Source organism: Caretta caretta, chromosome 7, assembly GCF_965140235.1.
Source record: "Caretta caretta isolate rCarCar2 chromosome 7, rCarCar1.hap1, whole genome shotgun sequence".
In the NCBI taxonomy this organism is placed as follows: Eukaryota; Metazoa; Chordata; order Testudines; family Cheloniidae; genus Caretta; species Caretta caretta.
Genome location: NC_134212.1, coordinates 64,867,928 through 64,886,844, shown reverse-complemented (window position 1 = coordinate 64,886,844; position 18,917 = coordinate 64,867,928). Strand labels below are relative to the sequence as shown.

The following is an 18,917-nucleotide window of genomic DNA, read 5'->3' as shown; positions in this document are numbered from 1 at the left end:
GTAAAATCCCCTTCTGTGGTTTTCTTGTTTATCACAAAATCTTATAACCTTTGGACAAGCACTGTAGGCTAAGAACAACAGTATCTAGGTCTCATACTTTCGTAAAGCCTAATACCGTAATTTTACATTTTTTCCCTACTTGCATTACAGCCTTAATTATTTTTATTATCAACATCTGGAAGCATTTTCACTTTCCCTAATATTTGGATTATAGTTTGATTTTAAGCTTAAGCCTTCCAAGATATGTCTGGGGTCACAGGTCAATAGTTCCTTTGTTGTTGATTTGTTTATCACAAGATACATATTGTTAAATCTTATAATTCTAGGTCAAGCACTTATGTGAAAAATTTAGGCCTTCTGCTAACTTGCTAGCCTCTATTAGGCCTCAGATTTATTGCAAAGTCTATTTCCACTATTTATACATTTTGTTTTTTACTTCTTATGTTAGAGCTTTAATATTAGCAATTTTAAGCATGTTAGGTTTTCCTAACATATACATTTTAGTTTAAACATCAGCGTAAACCTTCCAAGATCAGGAATCAAGGATCAACAGGGGTGTTTCACTATAGGCCCATGGTCTGGCTCCATTTTGGAGGATGTATTTATCCTCCCTAAATTGTTCTGATTAAGTGTGCTTCATGTAGGGGAATTTTATCTAAGGAAAATGATGATGTCCCAACTCAGTTTGAATGGTGAATCCCAAACTTTCAGCAGATGTGCAGGGTTTCAGAAGATGGCAATTTTTTATATAATTCAAAAACATTTTTGAATATTTATAATGTATTTTTTTCTCCTAAAATATCAGCAATTAATTTTTGTAAAAATCAAAATAAATAAACAGTTTAATTGGGAGCACTACTAGTAATACAGGTAGAAAGCTTTGGGTTCCATTCAGAAAGGCACTGAAAAGACTGAGTTTTCCCGTGCTTGTCCTTAATACCTGTACCTATTAATTCCAGAAATAATTAGCTGGAAATGTCGTCAGAGCAGGTTGCTTTAAAATTCCCTCCGTGCTTCCAGTCAGGGTAGTAATATATGTAGGATAGTCTGCCTTTTTATTATGATGGCACTTCCTGTCCTGGCTTCCGTTTGGAAGTGTAGCGATGCATGAAAAATAAACGTTGGCTGAGGAACCTAAACAGGTATTTCAGGACCTTTCTGAAAAGTTTGTTTTAGGGTTTTAGATTCAGGTCCACAGATGAGGAAATATCAGATGCCATGATGATAGTGTTATTTTTACCACATTATTAGCTGATACTAAATTTAAAATGTCAGTAAGGAAGATGCATAAGTTGACATTGCCCTAGGCCCAACCCTAGTGGTCAAACTTCCATATTAAGCAATTTTTATGTAACTCTTGCCCTACTGTGCAGTTAAAAAAAAAAAAAAAAAAATCCTCAAAAGCCTTCCATTTAACTTTATAAGCTGTATATATAAAATACACAATGTACCTTTACTCATATGCCAAAGATCTTCAGCAAAATTGTTTACTACCAGCATAAGACTCTCAGTAATTTAAGCCCTTAATCTTTTATGGTATTTTCTCTTGTGCTCTCTCGCTCTCTGTCTCTCTGTCTGGTTCTGCAGCTGTCTGAGAACTAAATTGCTATTCAAGCAACCTGATTTCAACAACTCAATGCTATCTCTTTATAAATATTGTTACTTTTCTAAGAACCAAAGTTCAGTTATTTACTGTAATTGTAACCTGCTTGAAGGCAAATGCAGTAGTTTTACCTTTTTTTAAACCACAGTAACTACATAACCCTGGCTGAAGTTTTAGAGTTTGGGGTGGGGATATGGAGCATTATAACCTAATAAAAGATTTTACGTCATTAAGAATTACCAATTTAATCAGGCCTACTAATGTCTAGGTTTTTGTTTTGTTTTTTTCCCCAAAAAATCAGGTTATCAGATCTCTTGCCCATAATCTCTTAGTTTTTTGCAAAGCACTGGGGGAGTTGTGAGCTTTCAGCAGTTGTATATCTATATTTGCAATAGTAAGTCATTCTAGAAGAGAGGAATATGGGCACTAAGACTACCAACTAACCACTAAGTAAGGTTTTTTCTCCTTAGCTCTACTTAGCTCTGAGGTAATCATAGCTGTTTAAATTTCCCACACTGTAACTTAGTACTTGAAGTATGCATTTCTGGTAGGGTATAGAAACAGATCTAAATTCAACTGAAAAAAGCTGGTCAAGATCTTGGGACTATTAAATATGGAAGAACACTTCAAAGGTATTTGACATTCAGTATGCTACATACCATTGATTTCATTGATTGTTACCATCGTAAGTCTGATGTTATAACAGTATGGGTCACTGTGCACTGGAGTTATGTCTGATTCTCTTTTTATGCAGGTTTAAGATTTTTAAGAGCCCTTAGACTGATACAGTTTTCAGAAATTTTGCAGTTTCTGAATATCCTAAAAACAAGGTAAGACTTTAATGCATACTTAACTTGTCTGTAGTCTGTCTTCTCCAGTTTATAGTCATAGTCACAGGTAATTTCTCCTTTCATAATGCCATTGGAATGAATGGAAGTTATGGTTTGAAGTTATGGTTTGAATAGCACAGACTGAAACTCAATTTTTTTATGTATGTGTACACACACACATCTTTATATATAAATAAAATACCTTTTTGATTTTCTTTCTGTAATGTAATTTTCATTAAAGATACTAGACTCTAAGGCATGTTCATGAGTCAAGTCATGTTTGAGCCTCATCCACCTTTTAGTAAATGTGATTATTAGTTTAACTGGTGACTAGTTTCATTGGTGAACCTGCTGCATTGGTGAACTAAGTGCCTCCTAATATATGGTCTTATTTCTCATACAAATATAGGCATCTCTTGTTTTCTAAATTTCCATTGCATCCTGTATTTCTAATGAATGGTTTATCAATTTCAATGTCTCTTTTATATCATCTGTTGATATTTCACTTGATACATTTTTATACCTGTAATATACAAGGGACTGAGCAATTATAAATGTAAAGGCAGATCTACACATTGATTAAATAATCCACCCTTTCACATTCTGAATCCCTAATTTATTGCCTCATTAAATTAGAAATAACTTGCCCATCAAAACACCCAACAGGGAGATGGCAGTTTAGAGATGATCATTATGGTTCTTCATCGTTATGAAAATCTTTGATTTCAAAAACATATTTTACATTGATTTTTCCACTCTGGATATCTCATTCAGTTCATTGTCATAAATGTTCCTTTAGAAGGATGTTTAAAATACTTCAATTAACTAAAACATTGTTCTTATTTTAACTGCTTTTGTGTGGCTGAACATACTTGGTAAGGTAGGCAGAATGCACATTAGCTGCTACTATGCCCATTAGTTAATCACCTTGAAGCACCATGTGCCATGTTTCACAGCAGCAAAGGGATTAATTTTTTAACATGCATTAAAATACACCAGCTAAAGTATTGGTCTAATGTTCTAGTAATTATTTTTAAATGCTAGAAGTTCAGTTCCACATTAAAATCCCCCTTCTCTTTCCCTATTCATTCATCATCCCATATTTGAGGGTGTGTCACGCAGTTGAAGTTTATTACCCTTAATGAGCAATGAACCCATGTAAATCACCATACTGTTGGTGAGTAAATAGAACCTTCATGTGTACACACTTTCATGACAACCAGCATGCTCTGCCGCCCTTTAAACCTTAAAACTGTTCTCATTAGTCAGCCTTTCATATTGAAAGAGATCCTAAATGACCTAAAGAGATCTGCCTGGAACTGTGTGAGAGTATAGCAAATGTAGTTTTTCTTAAAATAATGAAACTAGTTTAATAAACATACAGAGAAACTACAGTCCTGTAGCCTTAAAATGCCACTGGTCCCGCAGGGAGAAAGTGTAATTGTTACAGAAACTCAGTGTTTCAAAATCTCCTTGCAAAACACAAAGGGTCTTATCCAAAGCCCACTGAAGTCAGTAGAAAAACTCGCACTGACTTCAGTAGGCTTTGGATAAAGGTTCAAATCCCCTTCAGGAGTGGTGGAATTTTAAGGCTCCAGAACAGTAAGTGAAGGGGAGATGCATGAATTAAATGTGTTCCATTTAAAGCTGGCTTAGGATTTGACCCCTTTGTTCATAATAACATTTGTCTGGTGCCAAACTTTACTCCCAAATTAGGTGCTCATCATCTTTGTAATTATTTACATGAATATGCAGACATTCGTAAATCTCCTGATTACTATAAAGCCCTTCAAATCCAGCTTACTTATGTGGCTGCCTTTGTTTTACTCAGTTGATTAACCCAAACTGGTTTATCACTAAACAATTCATTTAATTTAAAAATCATCAAAGGCCTCAAAATAAATTGTTTCATGTGTCCCGCCCTATTCTTGAGCATACAGTAATCAGGCACATCTAATATCTCATAAATATCTGATAAACCCAAAGACAATTTAATAGTATAAAATACTACTGGTGTCCAAAAAGTATCATTTTATAAAATTTGTGGGCCAAACTGGAATAAATGGGTATTATTTTATTGACTTCAATGCAGTTGCCTTCAGTTATACTAGACCTGAAATTAGACCTGGAAGCTTTAGTGGTGGTGGTGATGGTGGATAGAATGTGCAAAATTAACCCCAAAACCTAAAAACAAAAGAAGAAAGAGGGAGGAAAATGTATTTGATAAGCATTATGAATAATAATGGAACAAAATTTACTCATCATGCACTTAAGTATAACTTGTAACCAGACACATCTAGCATAAAAGCCCATTGTGATAGGCCACACATCTGTTGTCATAATAGCAGAAAAAAAATTGTGTGGAATTCTAGCCAGCACCAACAAATGCTATTTCCATCAGCGATGCTCATAGGTGCTATATATCAAAATTATTCTGTAAATAAAATCAAATGTGGAAAAAGAAAGATTTTCATAATATTTTTGTATTAGTCTTTCAGATGAGATGTAAAACCAAGGTGCTGACCACTTGTGGTTACTAATCATCCTTTAGCACTTTTTCAAGAGTTAGAACAGTTAACTCACTGAATTCCTGTTTTGATTAAATACATTCTGCCTACATAAGTTTTAATAGAAGTTTGTTATATACAGAGGTGTTCCTCACTTTCTGCCCTAAGCTGTGATTTAGAACTGTATGCTGTAAAACAGCTGCTGCATTCTGTCATGCAGAAGACTTCACTTCAGCCACAGGTGAAGTGTTTCCTGGATAGAGAGCTGTAAAATATTGTAGGATCCTGTATTATGCTTCTGTAGACATTTTAAAGTATTGTTGTTCATCTCTGAATATGAAGGCCAAATATTGTTGAAGCCAATGAGAAATGCATGCACACATAGCAGCTGATTTGCAAAATAAGCCAAATATCAAAAGTCTCAGGATAGAGCCTGAAATGTCAGCTGCAATAATAAATACAATTTATCATTATCAACACTGAAATAATTGTATTTTAAACATTAACTTTTTGGATTATTTAAACAATTCTGAATGTATTATTTCATATTCCTCTCTTAAAAGTGATCCATGCTTGTGTGAAGAATGCTGTAAACAAATAACATAAGGGGCCATTTTAGTATGTTGTGTGTTGAGTAGCAACATCTATTGACAAATATGGTGTAATACTGATGGGTTATGCAGCACATCCCTTCTTCTCTATCTCATGTGCAAAGACAGTGCCTGTAATATTTGGTCTTGCTGGGGAGGAAGAGAATTCTCCTCCCTTGGACAATATGATTGACTTTAACCCCTAAATTAAAATTACTGCCTGCAAGGTTTTATTTTCTAAATACAAAGTCAGAGAGAGACGCTGAGTGAATGTAGCAATTGAATGACTACGATTAAAGGAACAAATCTCATTCATACCGTCAGCAGAAGGGCCATTCATAATACTGTGATCCACAGAGAGCAGCTAGAACACTTTACAAATGGAAAGGGAGTATATTAAACAGGTAGTTGTTGGGTGTTGTGTAAGTATCCGAACATTTAAAAAATGCCTAACTGTTCTTTAGCAGACCCTCTATGGATGCAGAAAGAGTTTACAGCTGACTAGTGTAAACTGAACCTCTAGGAGGCTAACCATGTCCCATATTAATTTAAAGTTTATGTATTTACCTATGAAATGTAATATATCTTTTTCAGAATTGTTAATTTTTTTCTCCCATGTTTTAGAAGATTGAATATAGTTAGGTTTTTTCCCCTCACCTTTTTATACAAGGTTGCAATAGAACTACAGGGCTTTAGGCAAGCCTCACAATAAGGGATTTTGCACAGATGTTGGAAAGAGCTTAAAGAGCAGGAAAATGTTCGTGACTAATCTTTCATCTATATTTAGTCTCTGGCAGAAAGACAAGGGTATTTCATAAAGGACAGACAAGGTACAATTATGAATAAACATGCAAAAAAATAAAATAGACCTAAAGAAGAATCAAAGCAATTCTTCAATACCAGTTGTTGTTGTTGTTTGTTGTTTTATTTATTTATTTTATTTATTTGTATAAAGATAGCACCTGGAGGCAGGTTGACATATTATTGCATTATTGAGAAGCTTTCCCTCTCCCTAAAATTCATGGATAAGCAATATTCAGACTTTGATAATGAAGCACTGCATCCTTATGAAAGATGCCTTTTGGTTAAATTTAAGGACACAGAGATTTGAATCCTATGTTATGATCAAACATAACCACCGATAGGACAGGATGTGATATGATATAATGTGATATGATATAATATAATATATTAACCATCTACCTACTCCAGTTGGACAACTCATGTACTTAAAGTTATCCGCATGCTGGATTGGGGTGTCAATCTATTTCAGAGTATGTATTGCTGAAAGACGTTCAGACAGCTGAATATGAAGGTCCTTGGCAAACTGAATGACAAGCATTTGATCGATCAGTAAATCACATTGTTGAATACATTATCTTCTACCAGTGTGGAAGTTAGTCTTAAAATAAAAAACACTAACAGTACTTTCACCCTCTTTTCTTTAAAAAGAGTTTTGAATTTAATTATAAAACAAAAAACAGATGTATAAAATATATTTACAAATAAGTGTAAAAACCAAACCTTACACCAGAGGTTCTCAACCTGTTTACCATTGTGAGCTGCATATGTTCTATGTGTTATGCAGGCCACATCCACACAATATATATACTACTAGGGTGACCAGATGTCCCGATTTTATAGGGACAGTCCCGATATTTGGGGCTTTGTCTTATATAGGTGCCTATTACCCCCCACTCCCTGTCCTGATTTTTCACACTTGCTGTCTGGTCACCCTGTATACTAACTGTAGGGCCCTGAGGATGGCACATGGGCCAAAGCCAGTGGTGAGCTGGAGCCGGTTCGCTGGAACCGGTTGTTAAATTTAGAAGCCCTTTTAGAACCGGTTGTCCCACAAAGGTCTCATGGGCCTCATCCCACGAGGGACAACCAGTTCTAAAAGGGCTTCTAAAATTAACAACCGGCCAAAAGTGGCACCTTAGGCACCACCTCTATGGGTGCTCCGGGGCTGGAGCGCCCACCCAGCCCCAGCTCACCTCACCTCCGCTCCGCCTCTGCCTCGTCCCCTGAACTCATGACTCCTTTCCTCCACCCCTGCCCCCCCACCCCGGCTTCCCACGAATCAGGAAGGGGGGCACTCAGGGGGAGCACGAGGAGGGCCGCCTGTGCCGCAGCAGGTAACCTGGGGGGGTGCACTCAGGGGAACCGCTCCTCGCCCCAGCTCACCTCTGCCTCCCTGGGCCTGAGCGCGAAGCCGCTGCTTGCTTCTCAGCCCTCCCCGGCTTCCCACGTGAACAGCTGATTCGCGGGAAACCAGAGGGGAGCCGGGCGGCATGTTCAGGGGAGGAGGTTACGCAGGTGGTGTCGGAGAGAAGGCTTTGGATTCTTTGACCATGGGATGGTGTTCCATGAAGGAGGAGTGCTGGGCAGAGATGGGCTCCACCTAACGAAGAGAGGGAAGAGCATGTTTGCGAGCAGGCTGGCTAACCTAGTGAGGAGGGCTTTAAACTAGGTTCACCGGGGGAAGGAGACCAAAGCCCTGATGTAAGTGGGCAAGCAGGATACCGGGAGGAAGCACAGGCAGGAATGTCTGTGAGGGGAGGGCTCCTACCTCATACTGAGAATGAGGGGCGATCAGCAGGTTATCTCAAGTGCCTATATACAAATGCACAAAGCCTTGGAAACAAGCAGGGAGAACTGGAGGTCCTGGTGAAGGCAAGGAATTATGACATGATTGGAATAACAGAGACTTGGTGGGATAACTCACATGACTGGAATACTGTCATGGATGGTTATAAACTGTTCAGGAAGGACAGGCAGGGCAGAAAAGGTGGGGGAGTAGCACTGTATGTAAGGGAGCAGTATGACTGCTCAGAGCTCCGGTATGAAACTGCAGAAAAATCTGAGTGTCTCTGGATTAAGTTTAGAAGTGTGAGCAACAAGAGTGATGTCGTGGTGGGAGTCTGCTATAGACCACCGGACCAGGGGGATGAGGTGGATGAGGCTTTCTTCCGATAGCTCGCAGAAGCTACTAGATCGCACGACCTGGTTCTCATGGGCGACTTTAATCATCCTGATATCTGCTGGGAGAGCACTACAGCGGTGCACAGACAATCCAGGAAGTTTTTGGAAAATGTAGGGGACAATTTCCTGGTGCAAGTGCTAGAGGAGCCAACTAGGGGGAGAGCTTTTCTTGACCTGCTGCTCACAAACCAGGAAGAATTAGTAGGGGAAGCAAAAGGGGATGGGAATCTGGGAGGCAATGACTATGAGTTGGTCGAGTTCAGGATCCTAACACAGGGAAGAAAGGTAAGCAGCAGAATATGGACCCTGGACTTCAGGAAAGCAGACTTCGACTCCCTCAGGGAACTGATGGGTGGGATCCCCTGGGGGAATAACATGAGGGGGAAAGGAGTCCAGGAGAGCTGGCTGTATTTCAAAGAATCCCTATTGAGGTTAGAGGGACAAACCATCGGGATGTGTAGAAAGAATAGTAAATATGGCAGGCGACCAGCTTGGCTTAACAGTGAAATCCTTGAGGATCTTAAACATAAAAAAGAAGCTTACAAGAAGTGGAAAATTGGACAAATGACCAGGGAAGAGTATAAAAATGTTGCTCGGGCATGTAGGAATGAAATCAGGAGGGCCAAATCGCACCTGGAGCTGCAGCTAGCAAGAGATGTTAAGAGTAACAAGAAGGGTTTCTTCAGGTATGTTGTGCAACAAGAAGAAAGCCAAGGAAAGTGTGGGCCCCTTACTGAATGAGGGAGGCAACCTAGTGACAGAGGATGTGGAAAAAGCTAATGTACTCATTGCTTTTTTTGCCTCTGTCTTCATGAACAAGGTCAGCTCCCAGACTGCTGCGCTGGGCAACACAGCATGGGGAGTAGGTGGCTAGCCCCTGTGGAGAAAGAAGTGGTAAGGGACTATTTAGAAAAGCTGGACGTGCACAAGTCCATGGGGCCGGATGCGTTGCATCCGAGAGTGCTAAAGAAGCTGGCGGCTGTGATTGCAGAGCCATTGGCCATTATCTTTGAAAACTCATGGCGATCAGGGGAAGTCCCGGACGACTGGAAAAAGGTTAATGTAGTGCCCATCTTTAAAAAAGGGAAGGAGGAGGATCCTGGGAACTACAGGCCAGTCAGCCTCACCTCAGTCCCCAGAAAAATCATGGAGCAGGTCCTCAAGGAATCAATCCTGAAGCACTTACACGAGAGGAAAGTGATCAGAAACAGCATGGATTCACCAAGGGAAGGTCATGCCTGACTAATCTAATTGCCTTCTATGATGAGATTACTGGTTCTGTGGATGAAGGGAAAGCAGTGGATGTATTGTTTCTTGACTTTAGCAAAGCTTTTGACACTGTCTCCCACAGTATTCTTGTCAGCAAGTTAAAGAATTATGGGCTGGATGAATGCACTATAAGGTGGGTAGAAAGTTGGCTAGATTGTCGGGCTCAACGGGTAGTGATCAATGGCTCCATATCTAGATGGCAGCCGGTATCAAGTGGAGTGCCCCAAGGGTCGGTCCTGGGGGCGGTTTTGTTCAATATCTTCATAAATGATCTGGAGGATGGTGTGGATTGCACTCAGCAAATCTGCGGATGATACTAAACTGGGAGGAGTGGTAGATACGCTGGAGGGGAGGGATAGGATACAGAAAGACCTAGACAAATTGGAGGATTGGGCCAAAAGAAATCTGATGAGGTTCATCAAGGATAAGTGCAGGGTCCTGCACTTAGGACGGAAGAATCCAATGCACCGCTACAGACTAGGGACCAAATGGCTAGGCAGCAGTTCTGCAGAAAAGGATCTAGGGGTGACAGTGGACGAGAAACTGGATATGAGTCAACAGTGTGCCCTTGTTGCCAAGAAGGCCAATGGCATTTTGGGATGTATAAGTAGGGGCATAGCCAGCAGATCGAGGGACGTGATCGTTCCCCTCTATTCGACATTGGTGAGGCCTCATCTGGAGTACTGTGTCCAGTTTTGGGCCCCACACTACAAGAAGGATATGGAAAAATTGGAGAGAGTCCAGCGAAGGGCAACAAAAATGATTAGGGGTCTGGAACACATGAGTTATGAGGAGAGGCTGAGGGAACTGGGATTGTTTAGTCTGCAGAAGAGAAGAATGAGGGGGGATTTGATAGCTGCTTTCAACTACCTGAGAGGTGGTTCCAAAGAGGATGGTTCTAGACTATTCTCAGTGGTATCAGATGACAGGACAAGGAGTAATGGTCTCAAGTTGCAGTGGGGGAGGTTTAGGTTGGATATTAGGAAAAACATTTTCACTAGGAGGGTGGTGAAACACTGGAATGCGTTACCTAGGGAGGTGGTAGAATCTCCTTCCTTAGACGTTTTTAAGGTCAGGCTTCACAAAGCCCTGGCTGGGATGATTTAATTGGGGATTGGTCCTGCTTTGAGCAGGGGATTGGACTAGATGACCTCCTGAGGTCCCTTCCAACCCTGATATTCTATGATTCTATGATAGGTGGAGTGGAGGTGAGCTGGGGCTGGGCGAGGAGCTGCTGCTGGGTGCTCTGCACCCACCAAATTTTCCCCGTGGGGGCTCCAGCCCCAGAGCACCCAGGGAGTCGGTGCCTAAGGCGCCACTTTCGATATGATCGGTGGGGGGAGCGGCTGCTCCCCCGCCTAGCTATGCTACCTTGCCCCTAGGAGTCAGAGGACCTGCTGGATGCTTCCTGGGAGCCACCCCAGGTAAGCATCGCCGGGACTCCCCACCTCGCCCCCCGGCAGGTCCCTCTGGCTCTTAGGGGTGGGGCACGGTGAGCACCCAGTACAGTGGCCCATGAGACCCTCCTGCACAGTTCTGGAGGCAGTCAGGGGACAGGGGAGGGGTGTTGCTGGGGCAGGGGTCCCGGGGGGGCATCAAGGAATGTGGGGGGTTGGATAGGGCAGGAGTCCCGGGGGACAGGGGCGGGCCACGACCCCCTCGTGGGGTGAGGAGGGAACCGGTTGTCAAGATTTTGGCAGCTCATCACTGGCCAAAGCTGAATTCCCATTTGAACTAAAGAATATCTTTTAGAAGAAAACATCCAATCTTGATGGGGCAAAGTAGCTTGACTCCAGTGGGGCTGCAGAGGTTCATCTGTACAGAGTAATTTTGAAAATGGGGCCTTATGTATGAACTGTAAATGTAAATGTAAACATTATTTAATTTGGAAGCCGAATCTTTACCACATCTGGCCACTTTAGTACATTGCCGCATCCACAACTCCTTTTTCCCCTAATGCAGCTGTACCTTCAATAGCTACAGTTTAGCCACAAATTATATATGATTGGACAATTAAAAAACACCATGTTATTCTCCTTGTCTACCTTCTATCCCTCAAGACCCAGTATAGCTACAGACTTGGGTTCTGATCCTATAAACACTCAGAGACTTGCAAATACACATCCGGAGGGGACTGAAGGGTCAGGCCATGATGTATCAGTCTTTAGGAAAAAAAAGTCTTGTAAAAGCTTTAGGAAAAAATAGTTCCTACACAAGAACATCTTCCAACTTAGATTACTGCAGCCACTAATAAAGTTTTCCAAAACACTCCAAGAGTATGTAAAATTAAAGCATTAAAATTAGGCTTCCTTATTAGCTGGGGGGATTGTTATTAGCTGAAAATGAGATTGAATTACAGCACCATGGACTCCTAAATCTCTAGTTTATCTATGGATTCATAACATTTTTGTGTGTTTATAAAAAGGAAAAGTATCTTATCTGATACTTTGTGTAAAGTTTTAGCTTGATGTTCGCGGAACTATTAATATCAAGAATAGAGGTGGTCAAATCATTTATAATATAATAAATAATATTCATTGCTATTTAACCCTTTCTCCTATATGCATATTGTTCTCTAACTGATCCTATCTAGTCATGTATTTGATACTTGCAAACATTAGTCAAATAATTGTAAGAAAGTTTATGCCATGCGTTCACATCAGCTAGTCCTTATTCAGAACGTGCAATCCATCACCCGAGTCACGTGGTATTGTTATACTCTCTGTCTGGATGATTTAAACTTTTTAAATAGGAAAATAATCAACAATGCATTTTCTGGTATGAATTTTGGGACAAACCATGCACAAAAATAGGTGGAACTTCCAGGATTAACAAATATGTTCGCACATACCTACTGACCATTTGAATGCTCAAGAATAATGAATAAAATAATCTCACAAAAGATAGCAAATTGACCTTCTTGCTTTTATTCCTTCATACAAGGAAGTGTTTTCACCATCAATGTGTTGCAAAATCATAGCTTATATGGGGAAAACTGACAGAAGCACCAGAACACTGCAAATTTCATCATCCTCTTGCAGAAGGAGAATTCCTCCCCTCTTCCCACAAAGGGGGTGGGACGGTCACATGGAGACCTAACATCCTTACATTATCCTAATTCCCATGACAGCATAGCTCCAAATTTACGAGTGAGAATATGGCAACTGCAGATTAATGCAATAATCTGTTCATTGATTATTTTCCATACGTGCAGAATAAAACCTCAATCCTGCAACAATTTACATAGGTGTTTAACTTTATACGCAATGAGCTATTCCACTGAACTCAGTAAATGCATTTTTCATGAATGGGGCTGCTCACAGTATATAAGGTCTCAGCAGGGATGGAGCTAAAAGCAAAAAGCATACTAAAGAAACACACCAGGCAGAAAAAATGAAACCAATTGGAAAAAAAGCAGAGATGTGCAAATAAATGTTACAAGTTTAAAAGGTCTGTTTCCAAGCTGATGTAAATTGATGTAGCTCCCCTGACTTCGTTAGATCTACACTAATTTGCACCAGCTGAAAATACGGCCCAAAGTATTTACACTGAACTAATTGCTATTCAGAATCCAGGTAGAAATAAGCAGAGGAAAAAAGGGGGAAAGAGGAATAAAGAAAAGAAAATGGGAATGTGGAAATAGGGAAAGAATGGATGTTTTAGGCCTGTGGTGTGTCCTATTTGATCATGATCAAATCTTCTAGAACTTTTCTAAAATATCATTCATTCCATTTAACAGCTTCACAAAAGCTGCATGTAAAGCTGTATAAAATCTGTGAAAGCAGATATTGCAAGCTATGTAATAATATTTTTTGCATATTTTTTTTCAGTATTTGTTAAATTCCCAGGCAGTGCCTGCTCCTGTTCCCACTAAAATCAATATGAGGAACTTCAGGTCTAACGTATATACACAGCAAACTCTTTCTGTGTACAGATACTCATTAAAAAGAGTGTTTATATAACTTGTGTTCCTGTTACAACTTACCTGTAAAATATAATATATATTTGTTTGTTTGTGCAGTAATTCCATCAAGCTGGTGAATCTGTGCTCTATATTTATCAGCACATGGCTGACAGCAGCTGGGTTCATACATTTGGTAAGTTAACTTGAAAATACTTCATCAGGTTTATTTCATGGATTACCTCCTCTGAGCTACTTTATTACCTGAAATTACCTTGCTTGGGATAATCCTTTGACACTGTTACAGAGTACAGTAAAGAAAGGCATCACAGCTGGCTGACTTTCCAGCCTTGTACCCAAAACGAATTCACTTCACTAACCTCCGTGTTTAGGTTCAGAAATAGTTACATAAGTCTGGGACTTGGATTTTAATAGAACTCTTTTAATAATCACATCCTACCACTAGGTGGCAATATTGCCTTAATAATTACCAAGAGTACTTGTCAGAAAAGGCTGGTACAGCATAAATGGTAATGCATCCGATGAAGTGAGCTGCAGCTTACGAAAGCTTATGCTCTAATAAATTTGTTAGTCTCCAAGGTGCCACAAGTCCTCCTTTTCTTTTTTACGGATACAGACTAACACGGCTGCTACTCTGAAACCTGTCATAAATGGTAATGACATCCTGGAAAACACATGGCTTCGCCAAAAAAGCAGTTTTGTATTTTCAGAAGAATTAATCTGATTTACTAACATTTTAGAGTAGGGTTCTTAGAGATTAGTTCTCTGCCTTATTCAGTTTTTTTAAAAAAATCATATCACTTTCAGCCCCTGACAAAAATATTATCTACGTTTGATGGTTTACGCTCTTATTCAGTATTGATTAGCTGTATGTTTTAAACACTTCTATAACTAAAAAGATCTCAGTTATAAAATAATGGCATTAATATGCATTTTAAAAGTTAAAAAAGCAATAACAGTTTTGAAATGAATTGTTTACTGTCAATTATATTTTGTAAATACAATTTAATATGACTTTAGATGTACATTGTGTAGCAGATAATTTTGCCCAGCTCAGGGTCAGTAAGATATCAGGTTGTTAGCAGCAGCAATCTATGCAACAACAGATTTCGGGCCAGATTCTGATTTCAGTTACATCGGTGTAAGTCTGGAGTAACTTCATTGACTTCAATTGAATTATTCTGAATTTACATTAGTGTACATGTGGTTAAAATTAGACCCATGATCTTTTAATTATGGAAGGTAGTCGTTTGTCCAAATGTCTGTTTTCCACTCTAAGAAAATATTCATATCTTACCTACCATTTCAAAATTTGAATGCCCTATAATGTCCTTATTTCTGTGGATGACTACGTTTCTGACACCTATATCACACAGGAAAATGATAAAAGACAAAAACATCCTGGCACTTGCGGGTGAACCACCTTTCAAAAAGTGATTGCTCTGTATCTGACCTATCAGACCTCATCCTCAAAGGAAATCTGCACAACGCTTTCAAAAGATGAGCTTAAATTCATTACTCTGCTAGACACCAAAAATCATGGACTGAACAGAGACACTGGATTTATAGCTTATTATAACAATCTGTAAGCCACTAGCCCCTTCTTTTGTCTTTTGACTGCAGAGGCGTTAACAGGCTATTCTACCTTGAATGGTCCCTTACAATATGTGATAAGTACTTATGCTAAAGAATCTGTTCCACCTTCCATTTAGCTGTGATGTGGGAGTTCCTTTCCGAGACTTTAAAAAGAGCTGTAGGTGGCTTGAATGCTTGTTTCTCTCGCCATAGGCGCTGACTCCATGGATGCTTCGGGGCTGGAGCATCCATGGAACAAAAAATTGTGGGTGCTCAGCTCCCACCAGCTACAGCTGTTCAGCAATGCCCTCAATCAGCTAATCTGGGGCATCCCTGATCAGCTGATCGGCAGTGCCACCAAACAGATGATCGGCAGCTGAGGGAGGGCCTTGGGTTAGGATGGAGATTAGCGAGCAGTGGGAGGGTGGGGACCTCCGGGAAGGGGTGGAGTGGGAAGAGGCGGGGCGAGGGCTGGGACTCAGGGCTAGTGTGGGAAGAAATGAAGGGAGGGCGGAACCTTGGGGGAAGGGGCAAAGTGGGGGTGGGTCCTTAGGGTGAAGTAGTGGTAGAGCACCTCCAGGGAAAAATAAAAGTCAACACCTATGTGTCTCACCAACAGAAGTTGGTCCAATGAAATATATTATCTCACCCACCTTGTCTCTCTCATATCACAAATCCTCCTCTGTGACTTTTGTGATACAAGCGTCATCATCAGCCTGCATTTAGTGGCTCAAAAGACCAGACTCAGGGTAGGTCTACACTACCGCCTAAGTCAATCTAACTTATGTTGCTCAGGGGTATGAAAAAAACACACCCTGAGGGACGCAAGTTACAGCGACCCAAGCACTGTCCACACCGGTGCTATGCCGGCGGGAGATGTTATGTTGGCCGGAGATGGACAAAACATGTTATAATTGTGCCATGCATTGTTGTTAATTATTTATTAATAGTTCAGGTATTATTTTTCTAGGTTTGAGGAGAAGCAGGTTTTTAAAAGTTTAATAAGTTGTTGATAAGTATTAATTTTAAAAGTTTAATAAGTTGTTGATTTTCTGTTTCAGTGTTTCTCACACTTTCTTTTCATGCTTTTCAGTACAGGTGGTCTAATTCTACTGCAGGGTTTCTCAAATGTGTAATATCATAATGTGGACCGATGAAGTGAGCTGTAGCTCACGAAAGCTCATGCTCAAATAAATTGGTTAGTCTCTAAGGTGCCACAAGTACTCCTTTTCTTTTTGCATCTTATGAGCTGTAGTTCACGAAAGCTCATGCTCAAATAAATTGGTTAGTCTCTAAGGCGCCACAAGTACTCCTTTTCTTTTTGCGAATACAGACTAACACGGCTGTTACTCTGAAACCTGATCTTATGGAAAGATTATCATATGGATAGTTTCCTTCCCATTCATAATCGCGTATCATCCCTGTGGTAACTGCAATAGCTGGCTACATGGGAAAATAAAATTTGGAAATTACTTACTGTATTTTAGCTGCTTTTTAATAAAATTTCTGAACTGGAAAATAAGAGGGGGAGCCAGACCCTTGGAACCAGCCAGTTCTCCTAGGACTACCAGCAAGTGATCCACAGATCACAGTTTGGGAACCTCTGCTCTATAGTAATTTTAAACACAGATCTCTGTTACCTTGTTTGGAATTTGAAACCATTTTATTTACTGTTAGGAAACAAGATAAAGTCACTCTGGTTTGCTTCCCATTCTTGTAGCCTGAGGTGCTCAGGAAGCTTGGGAGGAATGGTTAAAAATGGCAAGCTTTTTTTTTTTTAATTGGTTTGTTTATTTCCATATTCAGAAGTTTAAGAGACAACTTTTCAATTCTGTGCCTTTTAAATTGTGCCCAAATATTTTCAAGTGCTTCTATTTGTTGGCATGTACTTATGCATGAATTGAATAACGGAGACTATCACTTGAGCATGCACAGAATTCTCCCAGAGTTTTGATTGCATACATCAATGCACTTACTAGCATTGCAGGTTCACTTCAAGGATCCTTTAGAAAATTTGCTCCTTGATGAATTTCAGACTGGAACCAGTCTTTGTAGTCAACCTAAGTTGTTATTGGTCACTGTCAGAGAAAGAATGCCAAACTAGATAGACCTCATGTCTGATCTAGCATGGCAATTCTAGTCTTCTTATAGATGCATGAAAACAGGGGGTTATAAAAGAACTCTAGCTTACAAGATCTCAACCAATTCGTTGGTCAGGCCATAACTCTTGATATGTGTAGCAGTTCTTTCTGCTGGGTATAGTGAGATCTGCTCAACTGTTTAGTCATCTATAATTATCTTTCCTTCTGATGGTTGGGCATAAATCATGCTACTGCCGATAGCTAGTAAAAACTTGAGTTTTGATTGTAGAAGCTTGTGATTGTGGAACTAAAAGCTATGAGTTTTTGTAACCAGAGATCTGTTTCTCATGATGTATACATGTGGTTAACTAACAACCATTACTATGTACATGACATCATTGGCCATGCGTTATTTTAGAAGGAAAAGGAAGGTGAGATTATCTGGATTCCATTATAAACTAGATACTTTAGTAACGACTGGTGACAGCGTTTTCCACAAGTAACATAAGCAAGAGGACCCTGTATGGTAGCAATGGAATTGTACAACTCTAATTAAGGCAGAATTTGGCCCTTGATTAGTAAAATGTTTCCAGCATTATATGCATGCCAATTAGACAAAAGTAAATAATTACAACTAGTATTAATCTGTTACTGCCCTATTAAATCATTCTATTTGTCCTTTTATGTTGTAGGTGGAGAACTCAGGGGATCCATGGGAAAATTTCCAAAATAACCAACCACTTACATATTGGGAATGTGTTTATTTACTAATGGTTACAATGTCCACTGTTGGCTATGGAGATGTTTATGCAAAAACAACCCTTGGTCGCCTTTTCATGGTCTTCTTCATCCTCGGGGGATTGGTAAAATGTCTTTATTGCTACTACTACTTTAATACCAGCTCTTTTATATCCCCTAAAGTTTATTAAGCAGCAACCTGAACTGTAGTGTCTGATTTAGTAAGTTAAAGACGTAAGAATTTTAAACAATTCAGCTACATACCTTTTTCTTTTTATAAGAAAAGTATTTTGTTAAGCGAGATCATCATATTTTTGAAGATTGTCATTAATCTACAGTAAGAATAACTCTAATATATTTACGATAGTAATGCATGTAAATACATGAAATGCCTTAGCAATTCTATTTACAGTCCATTACTTTTCAGTGACACTAACTGTTGTGCATTGTTTGATGATGGTCATTGATATTTTGAAGGAAGTTTGCGGTTTCAAGAGCCCTCCCCCACCCTCTGTGTTCCTTCCCAGAATTCCAACAAACACTGTGGCTTAGTACTGCCTTAAAGAGCAGCATGCCTGATACAGACATTAGCAAACCCTGTTCTCTTTAATTTCAAACATGCAACCATGTCATAATGTTCACTCACAGTAGACTACGTTTAGTATAAACACAACACATTTCCTTTAACTCCTTTTAACAAATTGTATTGCTCCTTTTCCTGTTCAAATAAGTATGTACACAGCACTAAAATTACTAATTGTTCTATGTCAAATTACCCTTTTTTATCATTGCTAGTACCACTACAGCAACTGCTGCA

General features: G+C 39.7%; 1 protein-coding gene across 39 annotated transcripts in view; it reads left to right on the top strand.

Moving 5' to 3' along the window:
• Nucleotides 1–18,917, top strand: part of KCNMA1 (potassium calcium-activated channel subfamily M alpha 1) — an 873,358-nt gene that overhangs the window by 623,686 nt on the left and 230,755 nt on the right. For all 39 annotated transcript variants that reach the window (XM_075130775.1, XM_075130771.1, XM_075130770.1 and 36 more), the window contains 3 exons: nucleotides 2,358–2,433; nucleotides 13,806–13,881; nucleotides 18,055–18,225. In XM_075130775.1, coding sequence (XP_074986876.1) covers nucleotides 2,358–2,433; nucleotides 13,806–13,881; nucleotides 18,055–18,225 — 323 coding nt within the window. The remainder of the gene's footprint in view (nucleotides 1–2,357; nucleotides 2,434–13,805; nucleotides 13,882–18,054; nucleotides 18,226–18,917) is intronic.